The sequence below is a fragment of the Protopterus annectens genome, chromosome 8.part0 (assembly GCF_019279795.1).
Source record: "Protopterus annectens isolate FY-2018-M chromosome 8.part0, PAN1.0, whole genome shotgun sequence".
Taxonomy (NCBI): Eukaryota; Metazoa; Chordata; order Ceratodontiformes; family Protopteridae; genus Protopterus; species Protopterus annectens.
Window position 1 is genome coordinate 1,091,661,711 of NC_056741.1, and position 23,257 is coordinate 1,091,684,967.

The 23,257-nt window shown below is 42.0% G+C and overlaps 1 protein-coding gene across 1 annotated transcript in view; it reads right to left on the reverse strand.

Moving 5' to 3' along the window:
• Positions 1-389: 389 nt before the first annotated feature.
• Positions 390-23,257, reverse strand: part of LOC122809239 — a 310,926-nt gene continuing 288,058 nt past the window's right edge. Inside the window, exon 4 of the mRNA XM_044080555.1 lies at positions 390-4,600. Within this exon, the coding sequence (XP_043936490.1) occupies positions 2,465-4,600 (2,136 nt within the window). The 3' untranslated portion in view covers positions 390-2,464. The remainder of the gene's footprint in view (positions 4,601-23,257) is intronic.

The following is a 23,257-nucleotide window of genomic DNA, read 5'->3' on the forward strand; positions in this document are numbered from 1 at the left end:
ATGCTGTACATTTAAACATACATCTGCTGCAATACTGCTCTGAGACAAGAAAACGATGGCACTCCACTAAGATGATACTGGATTGTTGTATTCCAGTTTCATGAAGCATCTCACTGTGCATCTTTGTGGAAAAAGTACTAAAACATGCCAAGGATGAGGGAGAATGACTACTGAATTCAGGACAGAAAGAATAAAAAAAAAATCTCTAATTCAGCCCCTTTATACTCAATACCATACATGTTTTTCCAAGGAAATAAGATCTTTCTGAAATATATGAAAAGATACAGAGTTCAAACCAAAATAAGTATCAACAAAGCCAGAAAGACAGTAACAGTTCATTGATCAAGTATTACTTTAGTCATATGTAAAAAAAAAAAAAAAGTCAGATAATCAAGCAGCCTCTTACTCAGTTTTAAACAGTGACAACAGTACTTGCTTGATACCAATACATATACAGTACATACTAATGTATAACTGACAACAAAACAAAGTAAAAAAAATACAGTTCTTGTAGGACTACCATTTTAAAAATAGTGAATGCTGGCAGAGGAAGGCACAGAAAAATATGATTCACCCACCTTGCCTTGCAGAAAAACTGCTGCCAGGTAAGCATTCTGAAACTTTAGTCAGAAAACTGATCACTTTGATGTACACAGACCAGACTTTTTTGCATTTTAGGTTTTGCAGCAATTATCCTAATTCTGAGGTAAAATGACTTCCTTGTACCCTGTGCAGTGGTTTGCACTGGTGAATACAGAATCTTGCAAATAACTTCAGGAAAAAAATGCAATTTCTGTTTTCAAATTTGTGCATTTCAAACTGAAGGTCAAAACACCTACTAAATTAAGCCACCTTGCAAGCATTTTGTACTCGCTATCAGTAAGACACTCCTTAATCCTTACTACTACATGCTATCTCACTATACATTTTAGAAAAAGGGTTAATTTCGTATTGAACATGTCTTGTAAACCAGGCTTGTGACTGCTCTAAACAATGACTTTTCCAGGCTGCAACTCCTTTCTAAAATGATTCAAGTCACTTGCAGCCTACTACCCAGCAAAGCATGCACAATGCAACACACTGTCTTTTAGTTCCATCCCTTTCCGAAACATTTTATACATGATATATTGATTGTTCAGATTTACTATATTATTCATATTCTAACAAATGCTTCTATCTGTTCAGTGTGGTTTACCCCAAGATCTTCCACTTTGGAAGTTTCTTAAAAAACAAAAACTGTTGGCAACCAAGGGTGCTTGTCCACACAGACAGTTAAAGCACTTGCTCAGTCTTCTTTTGGTCACTTTGGCACTCTTTCTCGTAAACCAAATATGCATTTTCTTCTACTTAAAGTCTTTCATTTATCAGCTAGTAGTAAAGCACAGTAACATCTTCAATGCTGTTCTCTGTAGTAGACTGTTTTTATCCTTGTTGAAATTAGACTCTGGATTATAAGGGACTACACATACGTGTTTTACATTTCACTATTTCGCTCTTTCATGGCCTTTTCACATTTCTGACGGCATTACTATGTTTATCGGAGTGCATCGCACAGTTCAAGTGCTGAACATACATTCAAGTGCTGAACATACAGGCCTTTGTGTTTAGTATCTAATTTGCCACTCTATGCTTCTTTCAATGTTTTTATGATCACAAAATGAACTTGCTCAGTTGGCACCTGCTCAGCAATGTGTTTGAATATGATTGCATTGTTAAGTCTCAGTCGCTCTTCTCACTGGTTATGGAATGATCACATTCCTGTAGTACACACCTGCAGCTTTTCCCATCCAAATCTGCAGCTCATCTCCTGAAGATTCACAGGATTATTCTCTTAAGTAGATTCTAGTTCATGTTTAAACAAATGTAAATGCTCATCTTTGGCGTGCCTGGAATGAACTGATCATTACTTACTAGGTAAACATGCCCATCAATGATATGGTTTGAATTTCCTACAGACAAATATTCCCATGAATTTATTTTCTTCTCTAGTTGTTCTTCCTCCACGTTCTCAAAATTTCCTTCCTGATTTGATTCTTCCTTATATACACTGAGTGATGGGACTGCACAGCCAAGTCATCATGCCTTCTTCTGTTACTAACGCTTAAGCAACTTCTCTCCTATTCCGTCTGTTGTGGATGGTCTGCATACAAACAGTATGACTTGAGCTATCTTCCTTAGTAAAGTATACTCTACATTTTATTACTCAAGGCATTTCATCCTTGAAATGCCACTCATAAGAACCATTAATCAAATCTGCCATCCAAAAAGCCACATACTGTTGAGGAAAACAAATGTTTAAGTGGTTGTCTGTATTTTCTGAGTAGTTTATTCAAAGAAACACATTTTACTGTCTCATCAATATTTGTTTCATTACGAGTGGTCATATTACAGACTTGGAAAAATGACAGTAGGTAATTTTCCTTCTCACACAATTGATTGTGAATGAAAAAGGTGGATCACGTTCTCAGTTACAGACTCTGTAGTCACCTACACCTCCAGCACTTTCTTGTTTAATACTAGCATTCTGACCAATGAACGGCGGAAGGCTGTCAGACATAGGTCCATTATTAAGCAGCACTTCATGAGTCAGACTGCTGTCATCAAAGGAAGCCACAGAGCATGCCTCATGCATTTCAGAAAACTCATCTAATCCTTTTGGGCTCATTTGAGAATTAAATTCTTCTTTCAAGTGAGTATACATGTGTTCTATACAGCTGATCCTGCCAACATACTCTGCTCCACAAAGCCCACATTTGAAAGGTTTCTTCCATGAATTTTCTAGCCCTACCTCTTGATGGAGCTCATCATCTACACAGTCATTAACACAGTCATGTTGCTCTCCTGGGTAAAACACATTTTCAGTCTTACAGCCGTGACTCTCCAAAATGTCTGCTGTTTTACAATATCCAGATTTAAGATCCCCTGCTTCAGTGTTGCTACAATCATCCTTTCCACTCTGATCAATGTCTGAACTTAAAGTAGAATGGGAAATTGTTTTGGTCAGGTCATGACACGAATGTCTACTGGTGAAGTTATATATGAAAGGTTTATGTAAACCTGGGGAAGGAGACATGCACTTTCTTCCATTGTACATGCTTTTATGATAAGGCTCTTTATAAAATTGTCCAATCTTTGGCTTTTCGGACATGTGACAGTCCTGCACTAGTGTCAAACTGCAGGCATGGCACACTGAGAGGTCTTCTTCACAGGGTGTTTCTGAGAGGTCCCTTGCTGTATCAAACACATTTCCACAGATTTCACACACACTTTTAATTGCTATAAATTCTGTGTAATCAGATGATAGTGGAAACTGAAAGTTATTTTCGGATGTATCCTGGACTGCAGGATCTTCCATGGCCAATCCAACTTTCTCCTTGTATGAAGTAATAGATAAGGGCAACTGTTTTCCAAATGTGCCACTTTCAGCTGTCATCTGCATAGTGTTTTTCTTCAGTTCAGATGTGCTTGGCATTTTAAGTTGAAGATTTGATGGTTCCCACAGGTTCTCAAGAAGCGACGTTCTTTTTTTACTCCTACTGAGTTCCCACCTACCATGAGGGGTGACCTGGCAGTGATGTTGCTCTTGTTTCTTTGGCGAATTAGAAGATAAGAACTGTGGATCAAGTTTATAGAAATATATTGATGTTTGAGACGATGTTGCAGTATCAACAGGTTTCTGTGTTTCTGGACCTACATTCTGTTTCTTCTGTACTGCTGACATCTTAGTGAAAACAGTGGTACAATAAAGTGTTCCAAAGCTGAGCTGGGGCTGCAAACATACGTTGTGATTCTCCATCTTAGATTTATGAGATTCTTTAGAAATAAAGTGCATGCTCCTGTGAAATTCACGGTGTGAATACCTGCGGAAAGTCTTGCCACAAATTTCGCACTTGAACCCATGATCATTTTCATGACTGGGCTGCTTATTAAATCTTCCTTTACAGGTAAGTATGTGATTACATGCTTGGGATCTAGGTGACTCTATGCTGAAAGCAGCAGACCCACTACGACATTGACATGTATGCTTGTTTTTGTATCCAAACTGCATTCCACATGCTTTACAAATAAAATATCCATGAAGCCTTTTTTGTTTTTTAGACTGATATGATGTGCATTTATATGTGGGCTGAAAAGGCTTTCTGCTGGTTACATCTTCCTGATGGAAAACTACAGGCAGCTCTACAGCATTGATTTTAATAACATTTTTGGAGCATACTTTTTTTGGGCTTTCAAAATCTATCACAGAGTGCACAAGCATTTCTTTCATCTCAGTAACCCTTCCTAGTTCCTTAGAAATATCTGCTGCAGAAGGAGCGGACTGCTTTAAATTCTCCACCACACAAGTTTCAGTCACAGTACCTCCTCCTTTTTGGATAGTGGTAACATCTGCGGAAGGTGTCAGTTTCAAATTTTCTTGTGACAATGGTAGCACTTTTGCATTCCGGAATTCCAGGACATGTTGATTTGTTAGGGAATCCAGATTATTTTTAAAATTTACCACTGGAGTAGCTGACTCTGCAACTGCATTATACCAGCTGTCTTCCTCACCACTTGAATCATCCAAAATGCAATCCAGGTTGTAGTGATTGAGATCAGTCTCCTACAAACAGCAAGACAAAGAGTATTACCATAAATGTAATAAATGGGTGACTGCTAAAACTGACAGAATCCTAAACTGGTTACGGAATCACTAAGGTTTGTACCTAGACTATTTAAAAACATAAAAAGAACACCAAGACAAAGAGTTTTTGAAAGGTCAAAGAAAAGCTGGAAACAACAAACAGACTTCAAATACATACTGCACATTCCAATTTGTAATGATGTGCAACAAAATCTGCATGACATTCCACATTTTTGTTAGGCTTACCTACAGCTTCATCTGTCGTTACAGCTTGCTCACTGTTTCAAATCCTATCTGTTGCAGCAGTCCAGTCTGATATTATAATAGTCACCACGATGGCAGAAAAACTGAACTGTGGTAACACTAAAGAAGGCGAATGATACTAAACTGTGTCTAAACAAGCTTCTTTGGTAAAGCTTAGGCTGTCTTTAATAGACGTCATTTGCTGAAGTTGATGTCATGAACAGCCAGTGCTAAGATATGAAGCGACAGGAAAAAAAATTTAACTACAAAGTCACCAGTAATAAAAAAAAAAATATATCTAAACCAGCCCAGAAGTTGAAAATGCTGAAACACAGGTGCCCAGTAGGAAGGTAGCTGGAATAAAGAAGCTGAACCACGACAAAGTAAAGTCTTCTTTTTAATACAAAATGGTGAGCGCTTTCGCAATTGTAACCATTGCTTCATCAGACAGTTCATTCAAACAACAACAGCACTTAAACACTTTAATTCATTACTAAAACAACCAATCATACCACCCAAAGTTAATTCAGCACTCAGCAATCAATTAATTACTATGGTTATGTTCTGTCCTTAGTTAATTACTGAAGTCAGAAAAACTCTGTTTAAAAACCACATGCACAAAATGTAAAGACAAGAACATGTGGATAAATATAAATAAAATACATAAAAAGTCAATGAATAAATACATATACCCATGTTCCCCACTTAGTAACTACTTATGTGCGTGGGTATAAGCTTAAATATATATATAAATAAAAATATATATAAAGGTATAAGCTTATACTTTTATATATTTTTTTATGCCTATACCCACACACATAAGTATTTGAATGTGTTTCAACAAAAAAAAATATCTAACCACAAAATCACCAATAATACAAAATGGCAAAACTCAAAAAGAAAGCAAGACTAGGAACTGATCAAGCCAACGCTGAATACTGTAGATCATTTCAAAGCTCCTGCCTTGGATGTCCAAAGAAATTCTGGAAAGTCCTGAAAGATATGGCTTCCTCCAATATTCTTCCAATGTCAAATTCAGATTTTAGACTTCCTTGTTTACTCATCCCACAAGATCACTGAAAATGTACAGTTGTGTACACTCACCATAAATGTAGATGTTTGAGTGTGTTCATTGCTGCAGTTCTAACCATTGGGCTATCCATATTGTGGTAGCCCTCAGTCGGTCCGAATACCAGAATCAATGTTTTGTGCTTCGGCTGCTGTCGCTTGCTGGGCGACGTCAGGTTGTCTGAGCTATAAAGGAGAGCACGCGACAGCAGTACCTCAGTTTTTCTTGCCTTAACCAACCAAAGAAGTCCAATGTTAATAATTAGTAGTCCTGCGGTCACAGACCCCCCAAAAAATATGTCTCTCTCTAAGGAAAGAAGATATCAGGGGGAAAGAGGGAGGGAGGGAAAGCATGACTGCAGCAGTGAACACACTCAAACATGTACATTTATGGTAAGTGTTCACAACTGTACTATGTTCTTCATGTTTCACTGCTGCAGTCCTAACCATTGGGAAGATTCACAAAGCTGAGGAGAAGGGTGGAAGGTTAATAGAAATTTAAGATTGGGTGAGCATGCCCTGCAGGACTGCATAGGCAAACTCAGCCCAAGCTTTTGAGAATAGATAGCTTCAGATGGTAATGTTTGGTGAAGGTGTGGACAGAAGTCCATGTAGCAGCTTCCAGGATGTCCTTGGTGGGTACCCCTCTAAGGAATGCTGTGGAAGTAGAGGTTGCCCTAGTGGAATGGGTTATGATGGTCCTAGGGAGTGGTTTTCCATGCAAGGAGTAGCAAAATTGGATGCAGTGTGCTATCCATTTGGAAATGGTCTGTTTGGATATTGGTTTCCCCTTTACACCTGTTTTAATGCTGACCAAGAGCTGGTCAGTTTTCCTGAATGTCTTTGTACGATCCAGATAAAGTCTGAGTTGCCTGTGCACATCCAAAGAATGCAGTATCCTTTCCCCCTTGTTCTGATGGTTAGGAAAGAAGGTGGGCAGGTGGATGGCCTGGTTGAGGGTAACATCCGAAACCACCTTTGGCATGAAGGAGGGATTGGTTCTCAGGGAGACCCTGTCTGCATGGAAGATGATAAATGGCTCAATGGCCATTAAGGCTTGAAGCTTTGAGACTCTCCTGGCTGAAGTAATAGCCAGAAGAAAGCAGTCTTCCAGGAGTGGTACTTTAGTTCTGAGGATGCTGCAGGCTCGAAGGGAGGCAGAGTAAGCTTTTCTAAGACACAGTAAGAATGGAAGTCTTGGTGTGGTATTTGCTTTCCACAGGCTAGACAGTTATTGACTTTTACGGACATTGGTTAGTGCAAAAAAAAGGAAGGATCCTCAACGGGGTACTTAGCTAGACAATTTCAGATGAAATTCGAAATCTGGAAACAGCCGACCAGCACTGTTGCCAATTGCTTCTGCTACAGGCTCCACGGCAAGAAAGACTGAGGTAATGGCGTCCCCTGCTCTCCTTTATAGCTCAGATGACCTGATGTCACCCAAGCCGCCAGGACGACAGCAGCCGATGCACAAAACCTTGACTCTGGTATTCGGACCGACTGGGGGTTACCACAGCATGGATAACCCAATGGTTAGGACTGCAGCAGTGAAACACGAAGAAGATCCATTATTTCTTCTTCAAGGCCAATGGCAGCAAAAAAGTGAAGAAACATCTTGAAAAAATAAACTGTTCCAGTCATGCATTTTTCTACACTATTCACCCAACTATTCCCAACTTCAGTAATGAGATACTCTGCAAGCCATTCTCTTTTCTATTCAATTTAACACTCACAACATAAATAACTGAACACAGTTTTAAACATACTATTGTTCTAACCCCTCATTTCCCCAGGCCTTTCAACCCATTTCCAATTTTTTTACCCATGACAAAAATGCTGGAAAAGATAATCTACTTTCAAAATACTTGGACAGATAAAGAATGATATTCATAAAAATAAGCAGCATGGGTTTTGTCCAGTTTCAATACCATCACAGCCATCTGTGCACTCGCAGTCCATCTCTCGGGACCCTAAAAATCTTTTGAAATTGTTGATCATTTACTACTGCAGAATCTTGGTGAAACTGGTTTCTCTACTGAAGCAGCTTAGTGGTTTTCCAGTTATCTACTCAACTGCACCTTTTTCACTACAAGGACCTAATAATACTTTTATCTCGGGGACAGCAAACAAAGGTGTTCCCAAAGTTCTGTGTACATACTCTTCTATGTTCCATTTTCATAAAAGATCTACTCTGCGACCTCCCTCGTACCAACTGTGTCCTATTTGCAGATGACATTGTATTTACAAGAGGAGACAAATATCTGTCACCGCTACAAAATGAACTTAAAATGATTTTTCAGTATCCTGGAAATGGCTTCTCATCAATAAATTTACTGCCAATACTAACAAAAAAAAAAGTTATTTCACAATCACTGCAGAGTCCAACATACACAAAATATCATTATAACAAATTCAACAAGCTCACCAAACCCTATGTCAAGGAAAAGGTATCTTGGTCTACTCTCTCAAAAACATCAAACCTTTCACAAACGCACTAAGTCCCATACACATTAAGTACATGCTCAGTTAAGTGTATCTTACAAGATCAACAATCTTTTTTAAATAAACAAACATCTTTACTGAATTATCACTTATGACGTAGGCAATCACACATTTATATAAATGAAAGCAAACCATTCTGACATTTTCAGTTGCAAACATTCTATGAATTCACTGGCAGTCTAACATTGCATAGCTTATTCAATTCCTGCCTTCCCTTAAACCTCATTCCTCCTCCAAAACATTACTCTGCATGTGTGTTCCCACAATTACCATTTATCTCTATGTAATTTGCTCCTACCCTTTTTTAAATATCCTACTTCCAGTTCTTTTATCTCTGTTACTATATTCTCTACTTCGAGTGTGGTTGGTTTAGACTTTGATTTCCATTTTCTAGTAATTGTTTTTTTTTTTTTTTGGCAGCCATCAGAATTAAACTCAGCAAGCCTTATTATGTCTAGACAATTGCAATTCTATTATCACAGCTCAAAAAATTGCTTTCTTAGTTGCACCAATTTGCTCACCCAGTATGTCTGACAGAATAGTTTGCAGGGAATTTTTTACAATAAAACAACTCATTACACTCCCAAAAAATATGTTCCCATTAATCTTTCTTTGCCATCACACCTCCAACATTTGCAATCTACCTGAAAAAAAATTCTTTGGAGCCTGCTTGAGGTACAAAAATACACTTCCAAATAAAGACCCCGAAATCTCTAGATTTTGTTGCATAGTTGGGAGCCATAAATATATCCTTATAGGTTCATAGGTTCATACTAGGCTATCTGCCCTAGGGCATTTATAAGCATAGCCAGAGTGTGTTTGGCTTTCGCCACCCATTTTAAATTAATTTTGCTATGCCCTTTTTCGAGGTTAGTATACTGTGCCTCTGTCAATGAGGGACTCTGCCTAACCTGGACTGGGATTTTATTCCAGAGTGAAGGGAGCCTCTGGGTTATGAATCTGTCCCTCCAGCATGTCCTATTTATTTCAGTGCTGAGGTTCAAGTCTCTCAAGTGCGTATCTCGATGGGATTTGGATTTTCTGAGGTGCAGCATGTCCATTAATTCCGGGTTGGACATGGCTTTATACGTCAGGCACAGATCGCCTCTGAGCAGGAGGTATGCCACTGAGTACAGCTGGAGTTTCTTTAACCGGGCAGCATATGGCATCTGTTTGAGCCCTTTGATCCTCTTGGTGAGGTACTTTTGGGGTCTTTCCAGTTGCTGCAGATGTCTGGTAAGGTACATCTCAAAAGGGGCATTGTACTCAATTATGGGCCTGATTTGGGATGAGTAAAGAGGCACAATGACCTCCCCTGATCTAGATGTGAATCCCTTCACGATTAGGTGGGCTATATAAAATGTTTTTCTAACCACTTTGGCCACGTGGTTGTCAAATGAGAGATTGCTATCAACTTGGGTCCCCAGGTCCCTATTTACTTCTTCTGTACTTAATGGATTACCACCTATGTGGTAATTTGTGGGCACTTTGTTTTTGCCAAAGGGGATGACTATACACTTTTGGCTTAGCTTGAGGCCATGGCTCTGGCACCAGTTGTCTGTTTCTATGAGGCCCTTTTGGAGGATGCTTGTGTCGGCTGGAGAGTCGATTATGGCACCCAGTTTGCAGTCATCTGCGAACTTGGTCAGCCACAGTCCTTCCGTGTTGGCCTGTACCTCCGAGAAATATATACCGAACAAGAGAGGTCCCAGGACTGAGCCTTGTGGGATGCCACTTGTAACTGGTTTGGAGTCTGACATGGCTCCAGCAATTCTAACCAAGTGGGTTCTGTCCTTGAGCCAGTTTGTAACCCATCTAGTGACATAGGGGTTTATATTTAAGTTGGTGAGCTTATCTATAATGCCCGAGTGGCGTATTATATCGAAGGCTTTTGTGAGGTCCAGGTAGGCTATGTGGACCACCTTCCCCTCGTCAATGGCCTTGGTGACTGTTTCAAAGAAATCGACCAGGTTTAAGAGGCAGGTTCTGCCCTTAACAAAGCCGAACTTTAGCTGAAAAAAGCCGAATGGAACTTTCCATTGTTTCTTTTTGTATTGATCACTCAATTTCTCTTCCCAATCCTTTCTAACCTCATCTGATTGATTTCTGTAGTTATCGTGCAATATTTTATAATACCTACTAATTATCCCTTTTTAAAGAATGGGCAACCCATAGATTGGCACCCTGACTGGAGAACGAACGTTCTCCAGCAGGGTGAAAATCTACAGGTAATGCCCTCTGAAAAATGAGTCCACCACTTCACAGCAGCATATCAAGCTTTCCTGGAGCTCGGACTGCAAGTAACCTAATGGATACCTTTATTTTACATTCAGTAAGCACCGCTTTTGCTGTTTAGTGAGTATAAAATATACATATATATATATATATATATATATATATATATATATATATATATATATATATATAAATAAATAAAGAAAATTAAAAAAAAGTTTGTGTGTGCTTATGTCTGTGTGTGTGAGTGCATGTGTGCATGTGAGTGAGAGCGAGTTCAATCAAGCCTTTATGCATGTATGTGTGTGTGTATTTAAGTTTGTGTGTATGAGTGTATGCCTGCTTGCATGCATTAAAGTGATGTGTGAGTGAGTGAAAGAGACAGGGAAGAGTGAAAGCAAACGAGCACTGGCAGCAGAAGCTGTTGGAGGTTTGCATACCTCTTGACCACTTAGCTCAAGATATCTGAACAAAGCCCAAAATAAAGGGGGAACAAATGCTCAAAACAAGAACATAATTTTAAATATTGCTGTTATAAAATCACAAAGTTGTTTCAATAATAGGATTTGTATTAGCATACATTTTCTGAAGCACAAGTGTATATGTGTATGAGAGAGTGAGATCATCAACCAGTGGCAGCAGCAGTAAAGAGGTTTGCATACCCCCTTGACCTCTTAATTCAAGAAATCTGGATAAAACCTGAAATAAAGGGAGAACAAAGGCTCAAAAATAGGTACAGATTTTAAATCTTGTTCTTATAAAATTAGATAGCAGCTTAAAAAACAGGATATATGTTAGTATGAATTTTCTAAGGAAATAAAGTCTGAAAGTCAAATGTATGTCATCATTTAGTGACTTCAATCCCCAACGACTGACAGCAAACCACACATTTCAGGAGTAAGGGACCAAAAAATTGAATAAATATCTGGATATTTTGTTTATAAAAATGTATATTTTGGATGTAAAATGCTTCCTCCAACGCCATTTACATATACTACAACTTTAAAACATTAGGCAGAGGAACTATTTTGCATCAAAACTATATATATAAAAATAATATACTAATAAAAATAAATTAGTAAGTAAAACAATTTTATAGACAGCACATTCTCTAAGTGCAATAATGCCCTCCAGGGTGATGCCCTTCCAGTGGTGTAAATGCTTCATAACACCTCTGGGTAGGTGTTATTTACAAAGTAACATACACCCTGTTGGGCATTACTGACTGTTTAATAGTAGCTTCTGTTCTAGATTCTACTAAGGAATCTAGGATTCCCCTATTCCATACTCTGATATCAGTCCTTGTCCTTGGTAAGGTAGGCAATCTCTAACCTGCAGTACAAATGAATTCTTGGCCTCTTCCCATTCTATTACCTTTACCTCTCACAAGATCTCCAAGCTCGTCATTCTCAAAGCCAGATGTTCAATTGCCATAAATGTGATACTAGAGAATAGATTTCCTATTATATCTCTCTACTCTTCACAAAACATCAGCTTTCTCCAATCAGCAGAAAGCCAAATACTTCAATATATCTACCTTTCAAGGTGCAAGAAGCACCACTCTAGCACTTTCCCACTCTTATCAAAGGTAATGTTTGACCACTGGGACTCATGTTACTCTCCTCCTAAACACACATGCTTTCAAACTTCTGCACTAAAGGTACTGTCTACATCTCCTTAACAAACTACTAAATCCTATGTTTACTCCATCTGTGGCTCTGATTCTACTCAGTTATAAACACCTGCAAAAACAAGTGCCACTAATAAAAGATCCTGCCACAAAACTGTCCCTGTCAGCTGGAGCTCCCTACCTGGCATTAGCCGAAAAACTGAAAATCTCAAAACATTTAAAGAATCCCTCCACTCACATCTCACTAAAGAAAACAAATGCAACTGTTTCAGTGAAACAGGTCAACCTGGCTGCAATCATTCCCTCACTTGTGTAAGTGCTCTTTTGGCACAAAAGGTAATATAATTTTTTTATGCATTATTTTTCAGTTTCGCTTACTGCAAGTGTATTGCACTGCAGTTTCAAACCCTATTGTATATTACTCTGTGTATGGCATTTATTCTAAAAAGAAATTCACAACTTCTGTGTGCCATTCTGTTCATTAGAATGCATATGCTTAATATTGGGCCGGATTCACGATGGCTTGCACAGAGTCTAGGAGTAGTGTAATACTCCATGCAACCATCATGTCAGACGAGCGATCCACGAACAGCCTGCAGGGGCGTGTAAGAAAGCTCCTAAAACGGCTCTTACACGGACAGGGCTTGGATACGCAAATTATCTCACTTGCAACCGAAAGGCATGCAAATGAGGTAATTTTGCAATCCAGGAAGAACAAACTTGTCCGTGTAAGAGCCGTGTTATCTGCAGAAATGTACTCAGTTGACAACTGAGTACCGTTCTGCAAATAGCACAATGGAGCCTTGTCAGCTCCAAATAAAGGTTGCATATGTTCCAGGAAGCATGCCAATGGCCAAATATGTGGCCACTGGCAACGTACCACCATGCAAAATTAAAATAATTTTTTTTTCCGGAGATGTTTAAACGTAGCACAGCGCCGCGCAAACGGGCTGTGCTAAAAACAAACAAAAAAAAAAACAGAAAAATATTTAAAACTCATAAACGTGGGTTTTATGCAAACCATCAATTTACAATGTAAGGGAATAGCAGGCTGAAAACAACATGGCCACCGAGTAGGGGTTGCTAAGGGGGGAAGCTCAGTGTAAGACATGTAACTAAGCATTAGTAGGCAATCCTATGTAAATGAGTGTTAGGATAGTGAATCGCAATTTTACATAGCATATGAGCACATTCCCTGTAGTGTAGGAGTAGGATAAGGGGGAGCAACAGAGTAGGAGATAGGTGACATCACAGGGGGGTATGTATGAACGAAATGAAGCTCATTGGAGCAGAGTGGGATGTGAAAGCTGTCAGTTAGACATCATGGAAAGAGGTGTGTCAACAGGTAGACATGGGAAAGCCAAGAAATGGAAGGTGTACACTGTGGATAACACCAAAGTTTCTTGACTAGCATGCATGCGCGTGTGTGCACGCTGGGAAGCCCAAGTAAGATGGAGTACGCTCGTGTAAGCGTGAGTGCGCGCGTTTATGCCGGAGTAAACATGTAGAAGCCTGTTTAAAGACTTGTAAGCGCGTTTGCACTGGAGTGCGTGCGTTTTAACCCGAATAAGCAAGTTGCAGTCCATCTCAGCATGTGTGCACATGTGTTAGCTGCTGTGCGCTTGTTTGCGCTTGTATGCGCGTCGCTCCCCCCTGAGGAAACAGACAGGAAAAAGGAAGCACAACAAATTGTAGGAAGCTACCAGGGAATACTAGCAGAGCTAGCAGGTGAAAACAATCAGAATCAGGCAATTACACAGGCAGAACAGTAGCCCAGCCCAGCACTGAAAACTCTGCAAACAACAGTGCAGTATGTGTCTCTGAAGAGACACTGCAACACTGGAGTAAGCTACTAGAAGTGAAAACTGAAAAAGCTTCACTCAGACAAAAAATGCTAGGGGCTGCCATAGTTGTTATAAGGCGACATATGCAACATGCTGAGGGTGGTGACAATGCAAATGCTGCTGGACAACTCACAGTGAGGAGACGGAGAAGAGTGTACAGGCCCAGGGTCACCTACCAAGGGTTACATGAGCTGGAGATAGTGGAGCGCTATAGAGTGGACAGAGACCTCCTGCAGCAAATTGTTGAGCTGTGCAGCCACGCCTCACACACAGAACCAACAGAGGGGAACCCATTCCAGTGGAAACCAAGGTATGTGTTGGCCTAAGAATACTAGCAACAGGTACCTTCCAGAGACCAACTGGTGATATGATGGGGATATCACAGGCATCAGCATCTAGGGTACTGCACCAGTTCCTGGATGCCATGTCAGCACATGTCAGTGATCATGTATACTTCCCCAATTCCCGTGAGGTATTGGCCAGCAATATGCGTCTCTTCCAGCAAATAGCAGAATACCCTGAGGTAGTGGGTGCAATAGACTGCACGCATATACGCATCAAAGCACCAGCCGGTGAGCGGCGTAGGGCCTACATTAACCCCAAGGGCTTCCCCTCCATCAACTGCCAGGTCATGTGTGATGCCCAGGGCATAATAATGAATGTGTGTGCTGGCTGCCCTGGAAGCTACCATGATTCCCATATCTGGCATCTGATGCAGCTGTACCAGACATTAGCCAATGGGGACATCCCACATGGTCACCTATTGGGGGATGCTGGCTATGCACTGGAGCCGTGGCTGATGACACCCATCAGAAACGCACACACACCTGAACAGGAACGCCATAATGAGGCACACGCACAAACACGTAATGTAATAGAGCATGTGTTTGGGCTGCTCAAGTCACGGTTCCGGTGCCTGGACACATCTGGTGGAGCCTTGCAGTACTCACCAACTACATGTACCCAAATTGTCATGGTATGTGCTATGCTACATAATATGATTCTGCGAAAACAGCTGCAGCAGGACCAGCATAGGCCCGGCCCAAACAGCCCCCCACCATTGCCAAGGCCATCACAAGCAGAGTGTGACTCGGAGGAGGAACAACCTGAGCCTTCCCCAGTAGGCAGAAGAAGGCATGCCCAGTATGCCTTGGCCTTGGCAAAGAGGCAATGCATAGCACAAACAATGGCTCAGTAGGAACCCTGGAAATGATACCTCTCTCTGACACACACACATAGTAAAAGGGATGCCTAAGTTGAGACAACCTGCTTTCAAACATGTACAGGAAGTGTAGTATGTGCATCCAACATAGGCAGCCCTGCAGCACCACCTGAGGCATGAGTGCCATGTGTTAAGCAATGTAACGCCATGTAGTATATGCAAACTGGATGACCCATGAGTAACATCCTACCCTCACCAAGCATGATGCCACAATATGAAGACAAGATGATCAATTACAACAATTGGCTTAAGTATTGTTGTTAGTCAAAGGGGATCCAATGATTGTCAGCCTGGGATGACATGCTGAGCAAGACACGATGCTCCGCTAGGGATGGCTTGCACCTATCACCTCTGGCCTTTTGGATACTGGCAAAGGCTGTTGTCACCCCCATAGTGCCTTGAATAGGTAAGGCTCAAAACACAAACCCACCTCCATAGGTATCACAAGGGATACGAAACTAGAAGTAATGCTACCCAATGCCAGAAGTCTAAACTGCAAGACGCATGCAGTCCAAACTCTCCTCAGCATGAAGAATGTTGATTATCTGTGCAGTAACAGAAACCTGGTTCAAGGCTCCCAAGAGCACTCTAGCACTACCAGGTTACACCTCATACCATGCTTTACAGCCCCAAAATATGGAACAAACCACAAAAGGAGGGTGAGTATCAATAATTGTCAAGGATACCCACACCCCCAGGTTGGTGCCACAGCATGAAGCATCACAAACTATCCATGTGCAAGTAACAGTGGCTAAAACTGCCTCCCAGTTCGTAGCCTGCTACAGACCACTTTCCTAAGTCCAGGAACCCCCACTTGGCCTACTTGAGAGCACATGAAAATATGAAGGTCTCACCAAACAACATTATATTGGGCAACTGCAACTACCCAAACATAGACTGGGAGCATTATTCTAGCACCAGCACCCTAGGCCAAAGGTTCCTAGACTTCATAAACCAAAATGTATGGAACCTTGTCACCACTCCCACAAGAGGGGTAAACATACTGGACCTGATAATCACCAACATGGGGACTCTACGGCCAAGACGAGAAGTGTATCACTCTCACTGGTAAGATCAGACCATACAGTAATCTCACTGGATATTCACATCCTGATCCCAGTCCCTGGCCAGAAAACCACAGTGAAAAACGTGTAAAGCAAATTATGCACTCCTCCAAACTGAGGTGGAATCCATTAAAGCCCTTGTGCCTGTGGAAAATATGGCCCAGACCTCAGAACCCTTTATGAATGCATTCTATGAACACCTTCAGGAATGCATGGACTATACAATCCCAAATAAAACCAAGACCCAATCCTCCAAAGGCAGGCATCCTGTCTGGTGGACCCCAGCCATTAACAAACCATGCAAGAGAAGGAGGAAGCTACTACATGATAGAGCAAAACCCAAAAAGGGAAGGCATCACTGATCAGTATTATGACAAACAACTATGGCCACACATAAAATCCAATAAGGCCAGCTCAGAGATAAAAATTGTACAGGACACTAAGGATAATCACAAGGCTTTCTTTACTGATGGTAGGAACCTGGGTAGGAATTCCCAGATATGCTCAGAATTAGTCCAAAATGACAAACAATACACCAAACCCACAGACATTGCCAACATCCGACCTGACAGGTTCAGTGCAAACTCCCCACCACCACCAAAAGGCCAAATATCTATCCCAGCAGAGTGCTGGCCCCCTGACATCGCAGATGCTCAGGTAACAGCCAGCATCCCTAAAGCAAAACACACAGCATCAATGGGACCAGATGGTGTCCCGGGCTGCATCCAACATGAAGTCCAAGAAGAATTGAACACCAAATAAAACCACTGCTCAATCTCAGCCTTACCACAGGATATGTACCCAAACAGCAGTGTACAGCAACAGTGGTCCCTCTCCACAATGGTGGTGCCTGAATGGATCATGCAAACTATCACCCCAGAATCCTGACTAGCATGGTCTACAAAGCTATGGAAAGGATCATCATGGACCTCAGAAATAAAGATATTGGGGACCTACAGACACTGAACCCTACCCAGTGTGGCTTTCTTAAGGGCATATCCTGCCCCTTAAACCTGGTTGAGTCATTTGAAACAGTCACCAAGGCCATTGATGAGAGGAAGGTGGTCCACACAGCCTACCTGGACCTTGCAAAAGCCTTCCATACAGTACCCCATGTGGGCATTATAGATAAGCTCACCAGCTTAAATATAAACCCCTATGTCACTAGATGGGTTGCAAACTGGCTCAAGGACAGAACTGACATGGTCAGAAATGCAGGAGCCATGTCAGAGTCCAAACCAGCTACAACTGGCATCCCACAAGGCTCGGTCCTGGCACCCCCCTGTTTGGTATATAATTCTCGGAGGTACAGGCCAACATGGAAGGACTGTGTCTGAACAAGTTTGCAGATGACTACAAACTGGCCGCCATATCTGACCCTCCAGCTGACACAAGCATCCTACAAAAGAGCCTCATAGAAACAGACAACTGGTGCCACAGCCATGTCATCAAGCTAAACACAAAAAAGTGTACAGTCATCCCCTTTGGAAAAACAGTAAGCGGCCACCATTTATCACATAGGTGGTAACCCATTACGTACAGAAGAAGTAATAAGAGACCTGGGGACACAAGTTGATAGAAATCTCGCATTTGACAACCATGTGGCTGTAGTGGTTATAAAAACATTTCATATACCCACCTAATCATGAAGGTAATCACATCTAGATCAGGGGAGGTCATTGTGCCTCTTCAGTCATCCTTCATCAGGCTCACAATTGAGTACAATGCCCCTTGTGGGATGTACCTTAGCAGACACCTCCAGCAACTGGAAAGACCCCAAATCTGCCTGATTAAACAAACTGCAGCTACACACAGTGGCATACTGCCTGCCCAGAGGCGATCTGTGCCTGATGTATATAGCCATGTCCAACATGGAATCAATGCACATGCTGCACCTTGTAAAATCTGAATCCCATTGAGCTATGCACATGAGAGACCTGAACCTCAGCACTGCAATAAATAGGACATGCTGTAGTGATTGATCCATAACCCAGAAACTCTCTCCACTCTTGAGTAAATTCACAGTCCAGGTTAGCCAGAGAGTCCCTCACTGACTCTCTTCAAGAGGAATCTTGATGAGTGCATGGCAGATGGTAGGTTTACCCTGGGTATCACTTTTATGTCACGGTTAGACAGAGGCACAGTATACTAACCTTGAAAAATGTCATGGCAAACTCCAGTTAAAATGTGTGCTGAAGGACAAACACTGACTAGGATTAGAAATGCCCTAAGGCACACAGCCTAGTGTTTCTCAATGTTCACCCAAGTTGCGGAATACACTAGTAATGTTGGACAAGCCTGGTTTAAGTAGGCCATAGCTGAACAAAATGCAACATGGCCATACCTTAGTCTGGTGTGCACAGTATGAATATATAAAGCAGTGGTGGGACTCAAACCCAGGATACTGTGCACCAGAGTGAAAGGACTGCACCACTACACTATCTGTTTGGTCAGTATGAAAGAATGTTGACAAGTGTATGCAAACTGTCCCATGGAAACCCTGCAGGCACAGCATAATCCCTGTTGGGTTCAGACACAAAGCAGTTGGGCAGTAAGACCACAACATGACTTCCAACACACACACTATAAATGACAGATATTGTTCAAGTTCACACACAACCACAAATGTAGTGGACCTCAGATCTCAACATATGGAAAGGTCACACTGGGCATGCTCACACACTTTGATAAATGAGACATATGTCAGGCAACAAACCATGGAAAGCCTGAACTGGGTATGCTCACACACTTAGGCCATGCCTCAGTATAGCAGTCGGACACACATATCTGGCATTTGTATGTGTTAAGCCATGAACCTCCCACGATACAGCAATTTGCCCAGTGCACACAGTTAAATGACAACAGAGACATAAGTAATATACTGGAACCCTGCCATGATCAAACATCTTCCACAGATACACAAGTTGTTCATAGAAACAGGGAAAGCTATGGCAATAAAGACCCGCAAACAGTTTATCAGCAACAAATATTGTGCATCCCAAACATAAATATATGGGTGCAGAGGTCGATACTAGGCTGTTTGCCCTAGGGAATACATAAGCCTAGCCAGAGTGTATTTGGCATCTGCCTCCCCAGTACAGTAGCCTACTGTGCCTCTGTAAAGTAGGTCACAGAAGGCACCGTTTAAGGCTAGTTTGCTGTGCCTCCGTCAAGCAGGGACACAGTGGAGATCCCAGGGGTTGAATTTGCAATGTCACATCCATGTGGCTGGAGTTTGCTGGAAGAGGCTTGGCGAGGGTCTATGTCTAACATTAACTGGGATTTAATTCCAGACTGAGGGCAGCCTTATCTGTAGTGTCTGGGCAATTTCACTGTCAAAACTTGCAAGTGATGATTTTGAGGGATTGAAGTGTCCTGCCAACACTGTTCAGAGATGTCCTTCCTCTGTGGGATATTGCTCTGTTGTGTATTAGCTCACTCCTTCTGTTGTACAGCTTATATATGGCTGGTGTCAACCAGACAGGCCTCCTGTTGTGGAGGAGTCTTGGTTTTATTTGAGATAGCATGATCAATGAAAACCTGCAGGTGCTCATAGAATGCATTAGTAAAGGATTCTGCAGATTGGGCTGTATAATCCTCCAGCACAGGGCCTTGGAAGTATTCCACCCCAGTCTTCACAAGTGCAAAGTCTGCTTTTGAGAAATACTTTGTTAGCAGTGATTTCCTTGCCTGGGGGTGGGGATCGGATATGGACGTCCAGGGAAAGTTGGTTATGGTCATATCTTAACAATGGTGGTCTACCTCTGGTGTGGAACATAGAGTCCCCATGTTGGTGATGATCAGGTCCAATATGTATTCCCCCTTGTGGCTGTGGTGACTGGTTCTGCCATAGCACATGGATTCACAAATTGTAGTTGCTGTAGGGTGATGTTGTTGAGGCCTGAGTAGTTCCCCCAGTCAATATTCTGGTACCTGAAGTTAACCACTGTAATGGCGTATGTGAACACCTTCATATCCCACACTGTTCCCAGGGAAGCCAAGTGTGGTCCCTGGATATTGTGTGTGTGTGTGTGTGTGTGTGTGTGGGGGGGGGTCTGAACTACACACCAAACCAAAAGGCAGTTTTGCACAATGGTAGTTGTATATGTATGGCCTGTCATGCTCAGTGCAGTGGTAACAACCCAGAGGTGTGTGCATCTGTGATGTATATAGGTTCATAGGTTCATACTAGGCTATCTGCCCTAGGGCATTTATAAGCCTAGCCAGAGCGTGTGTGGCTTTCACCACGCCATGGAATGAGAATACTATGCCCATTTAGGGTTTAGTTTACTGTGCCTCTGTCTAGTAGTGACACAGAGATGACCCCCGGGGTAAACCTACGAACTCCCATCCACTCGTCAAGATTTCTCTTGAAGAGAGTCAGTGAGGGGCTCTGCCTAATATGGACTGGGATTCTGTTCCAGAGTGTAGGGAGCCTCTGGGTTATGAATCTGTCCCTCCAGCACGTCCTATTTATGCCTGTGCTGAGGTTCAAATCTCTCGCTCTCGTGGTTCTGTTGGATTTGGATTTCCTGAGGTGGAGCACGTCCATTAATACTGGATTGGACATGGCCTTGTACGTCAGGCATAGATCGCCTCTGAGTAGGTGGTATGCGACTGAATAGAGCTGGAGTTTCTTCAGCCGGGCAGCATATGACATAGGTTTGAGACCCTTGATCCTCTTGGTGAGGTACTTATGGGGTCTTTCTAACTGCTGCAGGTGTTGGGTAAGGTACATCCCAAATGGGGCATTGTACTCAATTATGGGCCTGATAAGGGAAGGGTATAGGGGCACGGTGACCTCTCTTGATCTAAATGTGAATCCTTTCATGACAAGGTGGGTAATATAGAAGGTCTTCCTAACCACCTTGGCAATGTGAGTGTCAAATGAGAGGTTACTGTCAACTTGGGTCCCTAGGTCCCTGATTACTTCTTCCGTACTTAATGGATTACCACCTATGTGGTAATTTGTGGGTACTTTGTTTTTCCCAAAGGGTATGACTATACAGTTTTTGGCATTCAGTTTAAGGCCATGGCTCTGGCACCAGTTATCCGTTTCTACGAGGCCTTTCTGAAGGATGCTTGTGTCCGCTGGAGTATCATTCATGGCACCCAGTTTGCAGTCATCTACGAACTTTGTCAGCCACAATCCTCCTGTTTGCTTGCACCTTGGTAAAATAAATGCCGAACAAGAGGGATCCCAGGACCGAGCCCTGTGGGACACCGCTTGCGACTGGCTTAGATTCATGGCTCCAGCAATTCTGACCTTGTGGGTTCTGTCCTTGAGCCAGTTTGCAACCCATCTTATGACATATGGGTTTACATTTAAGCTGGTGAGCTTGTCTATGATGCCCGAGTGGGGTATTGTGTCGAAGGCTTTTGCAAGATCAAGGTAGGCTGTGTGAACTGCCTTACCTCCTGGGGGGGCCCCAAAAAAAAAAAGGGGCCAAAAAATTTTAAAAATTTTTAAAAAAATTTTCCCCCCGGGGTTTTAAAAATTTTCCCCCTTTTTAAAAAAATTAAAGAAAACCCTTTTTTAGTTTTTTTTTGGAAATTGAAAAAACCCCGGGGAAAAACCCCCCCCCCCGGGGCCCCAAATCGGGGTTCCCAAATTGGGGGGGGGGGGTTTTTTTTTTTTTCCCCCCCCCAAAAACCAAAGGTTAAATTTTTCTTTTTTGGGTTTTTTGGGAGGGGGAACCCCCTTAAAAGGGGGGCCGGGGTTTTCCCCAAAAAACCCTTTTTTGGGGGGGGCCAATAATTTTTTCCCCCCCCCAAAAAAAGGGGGGTTCTGGGGGGGGTTTTATTTTTTTTTAACCCGGGGGGGGAAAAACCCAAAGGGCTTTAAAACCCTTTTTTGGGGGGGGGGGAAAAAAAAGGGGTTTTGCCCTGGGGAAACCTTTTTTTTGGGGGGGAAAAGGGGAAAAAATTTGGGGGGGGGGGTTAAAAAATTTTTTCCCCCCTTTTTTCCCTTTAAAAAAAAAAGGGGGGGGAAAAAAAAAAAAAATTTTTTTGGGGGGGAAAAAAAGGTTTTTTTTCCCGGGAAAAGGGTTTTTTGGGGGAAAAAAAAGGGGCCCATTTTGGAAAATTTTTTTTAAAAACCACAATTTTTTTTTTAAAAAAAAAAGAAAAAAAAACCCCCCCCCGGGGGGCCCCACCCAAATTTTTTAAAAGAATTTTTTTTTGGGGGGGGGCCCCCCTTTTAAAGGGGAAAAAAGGGGGTTTTTTTTGGGGGGTTTGGGAAATTTTTTTTTGGTCCCTTTTTAAACCCCCCCCCAAAAAAAATTTGGCCCTTTTAAAAAAAAAAAAATTTTTCCCCCAAAAAGGGGGAAATTTGGAAAAATTTTTAAAAACCCTTTTTTGGCCCCAAAATTTTTTTAAAGGGTTTTTTTTTTTTTTCCCCCCCGGGAGGGGGCCCATTTTATTTTTGGGGTTTTTTTTTTTTTTAAAAATTTTTTTTGGGGGGCCCGGGGTTTTAAAAAAAAACCCCGGCCCCTTAATTTTTTAAAAGGGAATTTTTTCCCGGGCCTTTAGGGGGGGGGTTTTTAAAAAAAAAATTTTTTTTGGGGGGGGGGGGCCCCCCCCCTTTTTTTTTTGGGGGTTTTTTTTGTTTTTTTTTTTTAACAAACCGGAAAAGGGACCCCCCCCCTTTCAAAAAAAGGGTTTTTTTTTTGGCCGGGGCCTTTTTTTTGGGGGGGGCCCCCATTTTTTGGGGGGGGCCCCCCCTTTTTTTTTTTTAAAAATGGTTTTTTGGGGGGGGGCCCCCCCCCCGGGGGGGGGGTTTTTTCCCCCCCTTTTTTTTTTTAAAAAAGGGGGGGGGGGGTTTTAAAA